At 40.9% G+C, this 13997-nt stretch overlaps 2 protein-coding genes across 2 annotated transcripts; one reads left to right on the top strand and one right to left on the bottom strand.

The window, feature by feature from the left end:
• The first annotated feature begins 1855 nt into the window (after positions 1–1855).
• LOC114145916 (transcription factor AP-1) lies at positions 1856–3867 on the top strand. Its single transcript, XM_028019597.1, has 2 exons — positions 1856–3319; positions 3366–3867. The coding sequence occupies exon 1, from the start codon at positions 2239–2241 to the stop codon at positions 3223–3225; it is 987 nt and encodes a 328-aa protein (XP_027875398.1). The 5' UTR covers positions 1856–2238; the 3' UTR covers positions 3226–3319; positions 3366–3867.
• A 495-nt stretch (positions 3868–4362) lies between these two features.
• tada1 (transcriptional adaptor 1) lies at positions 4363–13101 on the bottom strand. The gene is made up of 8 exons (XM_028019596.1): positions 12973–13101; positions 12531–12622; positions 12378–12443; positions 8915–9006; positions 8508–8720; positions 7174–7325; positions 6064–6220; positions 4363–5984 (listed from the first exon to the last, which is right to left on the bottom strand). The coding sequence occupies exons 1-8, from the start codon at positions 13044–13046 to the stop codon at positions 5832–5834; spliced, it is 999 nt and encodes a 332-aa protein (XP_027875397.1). The 5' UTR covers positions 13047–13101; the 3' UTR covers positions 4363–5831.
• Between the last annotated feature and the right edge of the window lie 896 nt (positions 13102–13997).

The raw sequence follows: 13997 nt of genomic DNA, 5'->3' as shown, positions 1-13997 counted from the left end.
GACTGGATTGGAATTCATTAGAAGAAAAACATAAAAAAATCAAATAAAAATCAAATTCAGTATGAACTGATTGAACTTGTTTTTTTTTTTTGGGGTGGGGGGGGGTGGGGGTGGGGGTGTAAAAGTGCCATAAAATCAAATTTGTTGTGAATTAACCCTATACAAATGTACTGAAGCTGCTTGTTCTACAATATTTTGTGAAAATCCATAAATAAAAACCTATACAATTTTTTTTCCATCTATTTTATATAAATAGTTTATATAAATGATTGTTTCTGTGAAATCATGAGTTGTAAATATTTTTTAGGGAAACCAGTTTACATCAATACTCTCAAATTTGTGCTTTTTGTTGTTGTCGTTGAGACAGCTAAACATGATTTACTGACTGGACAAGAAAAGGGTGTCGGACTTTCTGCTACTTTGCTTAATTAATTCAGATTTTACTTGGTAGAGCATAACTACGTTTCATCATTTGGAACGTAGTTCCAAAATGATTGGGCAAAGATCAAATGTGAGGTTCCTCAAGGCTCCACCTTGGTGCCTCTTTTATTCCAAATCTATTTTTTTCATTAATGCAACTTCACTGGTTCAAAATCTCTTTTTTTTTTTGCAATGTGAGAAAGGTCCTTCACTTTCCCCAATAGTCGGTCAGCTCAATTATTGGACTTTGTGTGGTGTCACCGACTAATAAAACTACTAATAAAATAGAAAACATATCTTATGAAATCCCTCAGTGGAAATCTACACTTTATCCATCAGCTATACTTTTACTGTCTGTGTACAATTTGTTAGTAGAAGAAATAAGATTTAATGAAGAAAAAGACAGTAGGGATTTATTTTCAGTAAGTTATATTGTTTCTACAGATGCCTAAAATTATATCACAAAGGAAATTACGACTCATCCAAAATGTTGCTACCAAAGTTCTGAGCGGTATCAGGAAATGAAACATCCCTCAGCAGCCTTTACATTGTGGCACTTTAAAATCTTCTAATATCCTTGAATGAACCTAATTTATTTCAGTCGCTTGCTAGCTAAAACCCACCTGGACCTCTCTGGTCAGCAGGGACCTCTTTCCACGGATTCCCAGAACCAGAACTAATGAGCATTTAGCTTCTGAGCTCTTCAGCTGCGTTGGCTCCTTTAAATCAGGACTGGAAACACAGTTGACATCAGCTTTTCAGCAAAAGCAAACACCTTTTTTTTTTTTTTTTAATCAGTCTCTACTCATTTGTTTTTATTTGCATTTTACAGCTTCTTTTTATGCAAAAACCTAAACTATGATACACTTATTCTTAAGCTACGCACTGGCTTTTGAATGCACTCTTCATGCAAAGCACTTCAAAGTGTCTTCAGGACTTGGGATAACATTTCCATCTGCGGGTTTGACACAAACTGCAAAAAAACGGTGACTTTAAGAGCGTCTTCCCTAGAACAAAAGCACTCTCGATCTAGGTCAGGCTCATCATCTGTAGTCTATCTTTAAACAGACTTTCACGGCCGAGCAGCGCTCACTTCCTGACCGTACGCAAAGAGAAAGGAAAAGAAAAATTCACCCCCGAGACTTTTGCGCTTTGACACCTAAATTTGATCCCGTAAAACCTGAGTCGTGGCGTCCATAGTCGTATAAAAAAGTGTCGTGATCGGGATGGACAAATAGAAATTGAGGGGGTAACTAAATATTCAAAAACACTACGTAATCCCAGAGTACATTGCTGCTGCGCCTTGCATTACCTAATCCCATAAACCCTCGCGAGGAGAGGCGGGGACAGGGCCGGTTGTCGGAGCAACACACATGTCATTAGACGATCCCCGCCCGCGCTCTCGTCTCCAGCCAATCACGGGGCGTAGAAATGACATCATTGTTATTTTCAGTGGGGCTACAGCTTAGAGGTGGATAAAGTTCGTCTCCACGTTGGAAGTGATTGAAAGTATTACCCGTTTTCGGAGTGTTATTGTTATTTTTAGTTGTTGGAGCGGGAGGACAATCCAACACAGGAGGTTTGACGCACAGAAGCTCGGCGGCGGAAGAAACGTTTTTGTTTTGTCGATGCCCGCACGGTTCACAAAGGAAAACTTTTCTCGGGACGCAAAGTTGTCAAGTGAGTTAAACTCCCAACAAAAGGCAGCATCCGCCTCGGGACAGTGGGCAGATCGTCACAGAACATACCGTAAAAACAACAGAAATCGGACTCTTGGTTCAAACTCTACTGTTTGGACGGGATTTGGAAGGAAAGTTTATGTCTAGAAAAATCCGTAAAATGGAAGCGACGTTCTACGACGAAGCTGTAAATGCCTCCAACTCCCAGCATGACGGGGCGGCTGTGTACGGGTTCAACCCCAAAACACTGAAACAAACCATGACCCTGAACCTAAACGACCCGAAAAACTTCAAGCCCCAGCTGGGGGCGAAGGCCCTGGACATTCTCACTTCGCCCGACGTCGGTTTACTGAAGCTGGCGTCGCCGGAGTTGGAGAGACTCATCATCCAGTCCTGCAGCGGGCTGACGACCCCCACCCCGACCCAGTTCATCTGCCCCAAGAACGTCAGCGACGAGCAGGAGGGCTTCGCCGAAGGGTTCGTGAGGGCCCTAGCTGAGCTCCACTACCAGCAGATCCCCGCCGCCCACCCTGACGCTCAGACCGGCGGGACCAGCGGGGTGGCACCCGGCGCGGCTCCGTGCGAAGGCGGCGGGATTCCCTACAGCTGCACGGTGCGCACGGAGCCGCCCGAATACACCAACCTGGCCGGTTTTAGCCGAACCGTGGGCTCCGCGTCCGCACCTGTCGCGGAGAGGCACCCGCCTACAAGTTACCCGGGAGCCCCGCAGCCGCCACACAACCACACGGACCACCAGCTGGCGGCAGCGGCGCAACAGCAGCAGCACCCGCGGTTGCAGGCGCTCAAGGAGGAGCCGCAAACGGTGCCCGAGATGTCCGGCGAGACGCCTCCGCTCTCCCCGATCGACATGGAGAACCAGGAGCGCATCAAGGCGGAGAGGAAGCGCATGAGGAACCGAGTGGCCGCGTCCAAGTGCCGGAAAAGGAAGTTGGAGAGGATCTCCCGACTGGAGGACAGGGTCAAGAACCTGAAAACCCAGAACACAGAGCTGGTTTCCTCCGCCAACGTCCTTCGAGACGAGCTGGCTCTGCTCAAGCAGAAGGTCATGGACCACGTCAACAGCGGCTGTCAGCTCATCCTGACGCAGCAGCTCCAAGCCTACTAGGCTGCGGAGACTGACGGAGCCAATAAGGGACCAAATGCAACTTCAGATGGCTGCTTGAGACCCCCCCACCCCCACCGACAGCACACAGACACGACGTCTGTGTGCTGTCGGGGGGGGGGGGTAAACAGTAAACTTTGTTTACTGTTTTGGCTCGGTCGGTGTAATAGGAAGCCAACACCTGTTATGTTGCAGACGCACAGAGCTGAGTGAAACTTTTGCTCCTATAGTCTGCCCACTTCTGAATTTCACTACATTTTTTTTTTTTATTATTGCTACAAGAACTTGTAGGTCACGCGTGGAAACTGTGCACCTCGTCACAGGAACTGAGGTGGCGTGGGGATACAGCTGCACACGGTGAAACACAATGACAGCTCGCGCACCATTTAAAGAAGAAGAAGAAAAAACACTAACAGCTGTCACACCTTCCAGACGGTTTTTATTCTTATTATCTTCTAGGTGTGTGTAGCTTACTGACAGCTGCCTTACTTTCAGAACACTCTTCTTCATACGACTTTTTAATACGTGTGTAACTTGTTAGCCCTAAAAAAAACAACAACATAATTCTTTGTAATATTTGTACGCTGCATTTTTGAGCACTTAACTGTAAATAAGGCTAAATGAATAAAAGAAAAGTTGAACATACATGCTAGCATTTTTGTCTAATTTACAAGGAGCGAGAAGCAAGAGGCTTTTGTTAGTCCAAGACTCGGGAACAGACGGGGACCCTGAGTCATTCTGTGGCGTGTGAGGCGCGAGCGCTCATTGGATAGAGCCCGGCTTCCGGAAGGAAACAGCAGGGAGCCCAAATATGGGAAGGTGACTCGAAGTGCGCGTGGCTGAATCACTGGCCTCCTCCCGCCCCTCTCCCCACTCTGCTGCTGGTGACTCCAACAAGTCACCACTGGGGCAAACGCAGCTTTGTTTACACACTTAAGTGCGTAGTAAAAACGCAATGTATAATTTAGCTTAAACAAAATGACTTTTATTTATAACTATGTGAAATATATATTTATAAAAAAAATAGCAACAAAAAAAAAAAACAAAAACAAATGTATGAACACATATACAATGTAGAAACACTGAGGATCACCAACACTGTAACTAGAAACTAGTAAATATTAGGAGACATTCTGGATATTATGTTTCAAGACGAGTTCAATGCACATTGTAAACTTCAGCTCTTCTCCAGACCAGATTCCAGCATTTACTCTGAACATCGCAGATGTTGAAATTATTTAAGCATTTTCTCATATGCAGCACTTTACTGAAGTTTTTTTTTTTTTTTTTTAATAATTTAACAATTTTCACATCAACATTGCAGCCTAAAATCTTATAGAACTTTGCTAGAAAGTTCTGATTTAATACTAATTTGTCAACAGAAGACCTCTTATTTTCCCGACTAAAAATCTGAAAAGTGTGGTGTAAATTTGCATTAGACCCTCGTCTTCTACATCCATTTTTTGAGGAATAGCTTTTTGCTGCAGCCAAATCTACGGAGGTATAATGGTGCCAATATGTTTCACCCGTGTAAGGTGAGATTAAATTATTGTAAAGGTGGTGGTGGGGGGGAGTGTTTGCCACACTTCACAATTATGTGTTAATAGATGCTCAAAAAAAAATCTTACTTAAATTAGTAAAGTAAAACAGGAAAAAAAGGAACCTTATGCTATTTAGGAAGAAGTAATAAGCATAGTGTACAAACTATAACACCATACACAACCAAACCTGGTACAATTGACAAATTGAATCCGATTGATTTTAATAGATTTTTCTTTTGTATTTTTTATCTAATTTCTAATAATTAACATTACTTGCAGTTCCGTAAAGGTGATGAACATCGTTTGGACATCCAGGATGCAACACGTTATCCGTTAAAGCAGCAGGTTAGATTTGAAGAAGAAATTCCCACAAGAAATCCACCAGAAGCATAAAAGTATTTTTGGTCTAATTTCTGGTGCAAATATCTTAGTACACTTGAAATAAGACAAAAATAACCTAAGTAACTTTTCAGCAAGAAAAGGAGCTTGTTCTAAGACAATAATTCATTAATATTAATAAAAGAAAAGTATTAGTTCCACTGGCAGATTATTTTATTTATAACGATACTTTTTTCCCATGTCATAAGTGAAATAATCTGCCTGTGAAAATAGTAAGTTTTTCTCATTATTGACTTAAAACAAGCTCCAGTTTCTTGCTGAAACATTACGTGTGTGTTAGTGCACCTGAAATAAGACAAAACTACAATATTTCCACTAGAAACTAGACCAAAAACACTTGGTAAGACTTTGTTTTTTCCAGAACTAGACTGTTGTGTTTCATTCGCTCCTGCAGTTTAAAACGGACTAAATTACAACCAATTGTTTCCTATTGTGCCGTCAACAAGTAATTAAAAGTTGGACAGGTAAAGGTTTTATGTCATACAGACGACAACAGTGCTCCAGCTTCCTGGTTTTCCTCTTGCTCCATCTTCTGTAAGCCACAGGTTTTATCCAAGCCTTTCACTTCCTGGAAAACACCCCCCCCATGTGGCTGTTCTGGAGATGGACTGGTTTCCAGAGACGAGCTCAGTCCTACAGTCTGGTGAAAAGAGAGTCAGAGCGAGCCTCTCAGCTGACCGGCATGCCCTCCTTACCGGCCAGCCTCTGCCTGTGTATGCGGTCCTGCTCCAGTTCCTCATGGCTGGGGTGCCAGAGCTGGACCAGGATGCGCTCCATGTTGAGGGCGTACATGGTGTGGGAGGGCATCACGCCGCGATGAACCTGCGCCACACAGACGTTACACGAAGCGTTAAAAGCATCTGAAAGCGTGCTAAAAACTCATTTTTGCTGATCTTCGTACCTTTAGCGCTTCCAGGAGGTCAAACATGCTGATTGGAGGAAGCGGTGCAGGTAGCGTGTCAGAGGAGCAGGCGAGCAAGTGGATGGCTTTTTGCTCGGCGTCGTCGGGCGACACCTGAGGCGGCGGGCACGCAGCAAGAGACGCGCTTGGAGGAGGACTTAGAAAGAAAAAAAACACACACACACAAATAACGGCAGGGGTAGATATTTATCTGGATCTACAGAAACATTTATGCATTTTCTCTTAAGCAGCATACGTCAAACTCAAGGTCTGGGGACCGAATCAGGAATAGGTTTTATGTGGCCCTCTAGAGTCTAGAAAAGGAATTTGCAAATTTGCCCGCATTCCAGTTAAATACATGTTATTCAGAGCCACAAATGGTATGAGGTAAATATCCACTGTACGAACTTTGTTGTCATTTTTAAAGAAACACTGCTTTATTTCAATGTTTAGGTTTTAAACTAATAATAAAAAAACCCTAAAACCTTGTAAAAAAATAGGATACATCTTTGTACATTCTGTGGGCTGTTGACATTTTTAGAAAATGACGTGAAAGAACCCTTCAAAATTTAAAACCTAAAAAATCAACAAGTTTTAGGTTGATTTTTAAAATTGAATTTTAAATTCAATTCAAAAATACTTTACTGCTCCCAAAGGGAAATAAAATGTTGCTTTAACTCATATTAATTCAAATTCTCCAAAGAGTTTCTGTGGATGGTGATGGCAATTTGTTGTGGAAATTAATGCAATTATTCCATAACAAAGAAGGAAAAAATATGCTTTTGTTATTACAGCTGTGTGTGATACGTCAGTTGGTTCTGTATCATCATTAAGCAGTGGTACCAAGAGCTGTTATGTTTGTCCATGTTTTTATCAATCAAATCAGAGCAGTTTTAGTCTGTATTCTGCTAAATTACATCAATGTGCAAAAAGATTCAACATTACAACAGATAGAAATCAGCGTTTTGGCTAAATCTGGTGCATTTACAGAAATATCGATTAATGGGCGTCGTCCCTAGCAACGCACACCTGATCCTGATGTGGCTCAAAACCAAAAAAAATGAGCGCGACGCCCCCCCGAGTTAACTAGAAAACGTTGACGCTCTCTACCATTTGCTGATGCCGTGGTACGCAGACAGGCTGTTCTTGAGATAAGGCCGAGGCGTGACGTCGGTGCCGAAGGCGTAAGGGAAGTGTCCGTCGCGTAGCCGGTACGCCTTCCTCCGAGTGATTACGGCGGTCAGGACGTCTTTCAAGTGGTGCTGAAATGAGAGTTCGGCGTCAACGCAGGAGCAGGAGGAACACGGTTTCCGTTCGGCGGTTTACGCCAAGCAATGGAAGAAACAGGATGCGACATTGTTAAAAGAAGTCCACTGTTTTGCGGTAAACGTATTTCTAAAAGGTGCCGGTGACGTGAAACTTTCAGCAGGTGTTGGTAAACGACCCAAGCAATCTGTACACAGAAAGAAACTGTAAACGAATAAGTTCAGAATTGAAGTTGTGTGTAACAGTGTGACATGACACAGGGGGAAGGGGTTTGAACACACGCTGAACGGGAGGAGGAAGGAGGATCGCAAAGAAAAGACACCAGCTGAAATCCATGAGCGATTAGAAAGCCATCCTGCTGCTGCAAATATTTTAGTAATCAATTATTCTGATGATTAATGGAGAAATCCGATAAAAAAAAAAAAAATTGGCACACTTGGCAGATTTTTCATTTAATCACTTAAGATTATTTTATTTCATACTAGAAATACATAAAACGATAGCCAATTTAATTCTTTTATTTAGATAAGGAAAATATTTTATTGCCTAAAATTCAACAACTGCATTTGTAGCAAAGCATTCATCCGCAACTGAAAAATCCTTCTAACGTCAACATGTAAGCCCGTTCTGCTCGACTTCACATCCCTTACAGAGCTAATCTGTTGATTGCTGTTTGGATTGATCGATTAATACTTGAATAACAAAAGAAGATTTTTACAGGTTTTGAACCAGGTGACGATAAAACTGAGGAAATTTGCGTAGCGCATATTTACAGACAGGTTGTTTTTTTTCTTTATCTTAAATGCTAAATGTTAATATTTTTGGTACAGTTTTGGTTTAAATACAGCTGTTATGATGTTATTCTTTTAGCAAATGAAATTTTTTGAGTCTTAACACTCCAGTTAACAATTAATCGGTTACTAAATTAACTGACGATTACCTGAATACTCTGTTATTTTACATTATTACAAATTACAAAAAAAATTCTTTTTTTGTTTCTTTCTTTCTATGTACGGACTGCCAACGCTCCAGTGAACATTTCACATCAAAACCACCTTCAGAAACACGTCTACAATAATATGACAAATTCTCTCCGACACTCATTTTCACCGCCGTATGTGATGGAGAAAGCAGTTATGTAATGTTTGTGAGCAGGCATGTGGATGACGACGGCCCACCTCCACAGCACAGACCACGGTGCTGATGGCGTCTTCTGTGACGTTGTCCAGCCCCATCTCGAAGGCGGTGACCATCATGCGGGCCTCCAGCTGGCCCCGGGTCGGCAGCAGCAGCGTGTGGGCGCTCAGCCGCAGCTCCTCCTCCTCGCCGCCCGCCTCCCGCGGGCTGAACGGCTGCGCTCCAAACAGAGGGTTCTGTGGCTGGAAGCGGTGCTGCGGGGCACCGAACGCGACATCGCAACGAGACGGTGAGTCAACTACTAAACGTGCAGTGAATCATTCATTACCTGTCCCAGACATTAAAAACAACCGCTCATGATGCCAACAATTGGCTCATCTGAACTGTGACTTCCTCTGAAAGTGAATTTTGAAAAAAAAAAAAAAAAATGAGAAGAATGAGGATTTACATCAAATTTCTGCCTGGAGGAACACTTCTTCTTTCCTTTTGACTTGTCAGACTTTGAGGCACAGCTTTGCCACTGCAAGGAGCCTGGGCCCTCTAGAGGACAGAGAAGGAAACACAAGAAGCATTAAAACGGGTTATGACTGTAGTGGCGACACACAAGCCATGACGCACATCTGCAGTCTAAACTGAACTTGAATATTATTTTATTATCTGCAACAAACTAAAAGTACCGTACAAAAAAAAAAAAAAAAACATACTTGGCACATACATACTGTACATTTCTCACAAAATGTTAGAGATATTTGTTTTCTTGGGTGAAATCCATGAAAAACAGAAAAAGTTCACACGCCAGTGACAGAATACAAAGAGAATTAAAGTAGAAGTGTACACTTGTGTTTTTCCAATGTCAAGCAATACTTTTAATCAAAAGTCAGTAAACAAAAGTTGTGAGAATGCCACAACAAAAGAATCTCTAAGTGTCTCCATGGCGTCCATAACGCGTCATGAGCTCTTGGTCTTGACGACGACGTCTCATGTTGTTCACAAGTCGACTCAGGCTACGTTAACGCAGCTGGTCTTGATACTCGATTCAGATTTTTTTTTTCTTCTGAAATCAGATTTTTTTTTTTTTTTTGCGTGGTCGTTCATACCACAGATTGATGCGATAGCAATTGGACGTTCCCAAAACGAGCCGAAGAACGTTGACATCACACTCCAGCGCTCAGTTTGTGGAAGTGTTGATGGCCGCCATGGTTTCTGAATCGATTTTAAAATTTATCCATCAACCGGAGACAGCAGTGGGAGTGTCACAAAAATCATCAGACGAAGGAAGTTAAATTTAGTTGTGCTTTTCTTTTTTTAAAAAAAAGAAAAGCACAACTAATAGAAATGGGCGTTTTGTGGGTCATTGACTGCAACATCTGTAGAAAAATCAGTTTGGATGGGTAGTCAGAGCTAAGAGTGGTGGGATTGGGATGTGATGCGCTTCAGTGGAAAAGACGTCTTTCATAGTTATGATATCTTTCAGTCATTGCTCAAGTCCAGTGGAGAATTATGACATGCATCGATCAAGTAAAAGTGACTCTTTCGGTCTCTTTGTATCCGTGTTGCAACCTGGTGATGAAGCTCTGTGGCCACTTCTGTCGGACAACATCCTGTTTGTGACCTTGCAACGGTAAGGTCCTGGTGATCAGTTGCTAGGCGTCGTCTTGGTCTCTTGATGTCCAAATACGATACGTGTATGTTGGCCTATTCATGTAACAGACACCTGGAGTGAATTTTGCTGCTAAGCTCCTTTTCTAGAGAGCAAAGAGTTGTGCAAAACGTGTGCATTCAAAGGTTTACGTTAAAGTAATCTGTAAACTTTATGGCGCATTTTGGGTTAGTCCTGAAAACTCGCTCGAAACCCGAATATGAGAGTAGTGTTGAATCGACAGCAACTTCAGACGTAGACACGAAATGCCTTTGTGTGCAGCAGCGGAACGAGCGGGGGCGTCCGGACGGCAGCGCAGGTTTGATGTATGGAGGGTATTTCCTAGTTCTCTCCCCCGGACTAACCAAAACCGAGACAGATTACACAACTTATTCAGGCGCCACACAGGTTTAAGGTTACGGATACAGGGATAAAGTGGGAATTTAGAAGACTAAACACAATCATAAATCTAAGAGGGAAAGCATAATCCCGAGATCACTGGGGAGTTTGATTATTTATAGAAACTGAAAAGAACACGACTGACGTTGAATGGGTAAAAAAGACAGCAACGCTACTTACTACCTTACAAAGGTTTTATTTCTAAAGCAAAACGCCACAAGAGCAACACGACAATTAAAGCGCCAGCAGATTTGAGAACAACAACAGTTGATTTCATAAAACCTCGTTGTTTTCTTTTGAGATGCGTCTAAAAGCTTTGCTCTCTTTCTGGCCAGTGAGTTTTACAAATATTTGATTATGGAAGATTAAGAAAGAATAAAGAATAAATTGCGGTTATTTCTTATGTGTACAAACATTTTCTTCCCAAACCAGCTTGTTGGACACACACACACACACAAAAAAATTCGAATCGATCAACTGATTTGAGGGACACGGTCACTTTCTTAGTTATACTGGTGCAACTTTGTTGAAAATACAAGCTGGACGAAGGTGTGGCTACGACCTCTTGACTGATAACATCACTATTCAGTTCAATACAAAAATACTTTATTGATCTCAAAGGAAAATTAAGTATTGTTGGGACTCATTAAATTAAATCCTTCTGTGAGAAGCAGAAAGTATGGCCAAACAGATTTGTACAATTATTTTGTTGATGCTATTAAAAAAAAAAAAGACAACATCCTTTGGAAATCAGTTATATAGCTGATTTTCTGGTTAAACACACCCCGGATTTATTCCATGTTCTCTGCGTACACTGATGATAATAGCAAACTAAGCACTTGATCTTAAGTGACTATCCCAAATAAAGTTGTCGTTTTTTAAAACCAGAAATAAATCATTCGTTTCTCGATTTAAGCACTTTGATTTATTTCTTTCATTTTGTATACATACCGTTAAGCTCAAAATTATTCACACACCTCTCCCATAAAGAATTAGATGAAAAACTACTTTCATTCAACCAAGACGTTTGTTTCTGTTTCATGCAGTGTCGAAAGTGAAGAGATTTGTTTTTTGTGTGCAATATTAATCATATCGGTAAATGGTTGAACAGCAGCCGTATAAATATTAGATAATAGCCCACATTTTTAGAATTGTGTGTCCTGGCGAATTTCCTAATGTGTTCTGAGGTTTTCTGATGCGTCATAATAACTTCTAATCAATTTATTACAACCCCTAATAACTTTCTGAACAATTCTGGCAGTTTTCTGATGGAAACGACTGTCCAAACATTATGAAACTAGGAAATGTTTTGCATTTGACAGCTTGATCCAAAATGCTTTCAATGCCTTTTATTCTGTGTTGAATAAAATAAGACAGGGATGAATCTTACAGTAATGAATATGATGATGACGATGTGCGCCATGAGAGCTTTGATGAACATTTCATCAACTGTTGCGACTCTTTTCTACTTCCTAAATGCCACAAAAGGTTTGACCCAAGTCATACAGTTTAAAAGACAGCTCTGCCTGTAAACTTTTGAAATGTTTTTATTTTTACTAGTTTTCTGGTGTTTAGGGTATAGAGATATTTTGGGTAATAGTAACTGACGTAAGACAAGAGACATTTGGTCAGATTTAACTTGTGGCAATGAGAGAAAAAAAAATGTGTATTATGTGTCTTGATATTCAGTTTATGTAAATATCTTGTTTCCACTGTAGGTATTGTTCTATAAAGTTATATGAGGTCACATTTGCACCTTATCTACAATACCCATTAGCAAATAAATACTCATTTGTAGCACGCAAGTAAAATTGTCCGACATGTTGGAAGAGATGCTCTAACGTTTGCACGAATCCGGATGCATCAAACTCACCTGGTGTAGAAACAATAATCTGACATCGTGTGAGGATGGCCAGCAGGAAGTCGTTGTGAAAGTGGACTGGGATAGAAAAGAGAACATCTTCGATAAGCCACGTTGCTTTTCAGAAAACATTAGAAAGGAAAGCAGCTTCTTCTGCACACCAACCATTCTCCTGAGGCAACAGGCGACGTGCCTCGACGTCAAACTCTTCTTTGCTAATCTTCTGTTTGAACCACAGCTTTAGGTTAGCCCAATAACTGCAAGGACGAAACAAATGAGGAATGAAAGAACTTTAAATAGCTACAATGAACGTTCTTTTTTCTTACGTTAATGACACATTTTAACTAAAATAAAACACAAAGAGCAGACGTTTATCATTCCCAGCACTACACGGACGGCACAAACATCCTCAAAAAAGTCAAACGGATATTCAGTGAGGAGTGAACCGCTAAAAACATTAGCTAGCCAATGCTAATAGCCAAGTGCTGGCCAGGTGCTAACATGCCGAGAGGCCTCAAATTAACTATATGGTTTTTCTGCGACATGGGAATGGAGTGCGAAGCAAACCCCACACAGAGGAAACTCATTAGCAGCCTGTTCATCTTACTGCTTCACGTTATCGCCGATGGCATTCGTTAAATTCTTCTTCGCAATCTCCAGCTCGCTCGCGTGAGCCGCCATAGCGTCAAAAATACGTCATCACCAAGCGACGCCAAGGTTTTTACAAAACTTTATTCAAAAATGAAAGTTATTTAACTAAAAGAAAAAAGATCAGATTTTAATCTTGCACATATTTTTTTTAGCCTATACATAATTACTAGCCAATTGATAGGTGACAGTTGTGTTGTTTTTTTAAGTTGTTTTCCGAAGAAAAAGAAAGTAACTAGTGTTTACAGTTGAACCTTAAAAAGTATGAAGGATTACCGAATCGTTACTTCCATCTTGTGGCAGAATATGGCACTACAGTGCATATAAAATGTTAAGTAAATAAATGAACTACTAAACAGAATTTGAGAAGTAGTTGAATATGAAAAACAAGCAAAGTTTGAAATTTATCAAGAGGTTTGTAAAGCTTACAAAAACGTACTTACAATTATTTATGTGTCCAGAAAAGAAAAAGAAAACATTTGGTCTGTCTTTAAATCTGTGGAGACATTTGAATTATCTGAAGATTTCTGCCCAACATGTAATATTGTAATTATCTTCTGTTTTCTGACCCCCAAAACATGAAACCAAACTTAGCTATATCCCGCTTCACTGATTGATGATTATAGTAAGAATTTTTCAAATAACGTTATCCTTTTGCTATGATTTGGGTAGGTTTTTTACTGAAATCTACATAAAATTATATAAGAATATACATTTTAAAAATATATATTCTTATGTAAACAAATGTATGGATTCAAATATTGAAGATGATTTACTGGGAATTTTCCGATGTATTCCCATTTTTATCGTAATTAACACTATGTGCGATGACCACATTTGCATTTGCAACTTCTCAACCACCAGATGGCGGTATTTCCTTTCAGTTGGCACGGGTGTTTGGTAGTCATCCATGCCCAAATGTGGGAGTCTACCTGATGGTGGGCTCCGTCTGGTCATCCAGTACAGGATAAATGGATGGATCCA

The sequence above is a fragment of the Xiphophorus couchianus genome, chromosome 6 (assembly GCF_001444195.1).
Source record: "Xiphophorus couchianus chromosome 6, X_couchianus-1.0, whole genome shotgun sequence".
NCBI classification, from domain to species: domain Eukaryota; kingdom Metazoa; phylum Chordata; class Actinopteri; order Cyprinodontiformes; family Poeciliidae; genus Xiphophorus; species Xiphophorus couchianus.
This window is presented reverse-complemented; position numbering and strand designations above follow the sequence as displayed.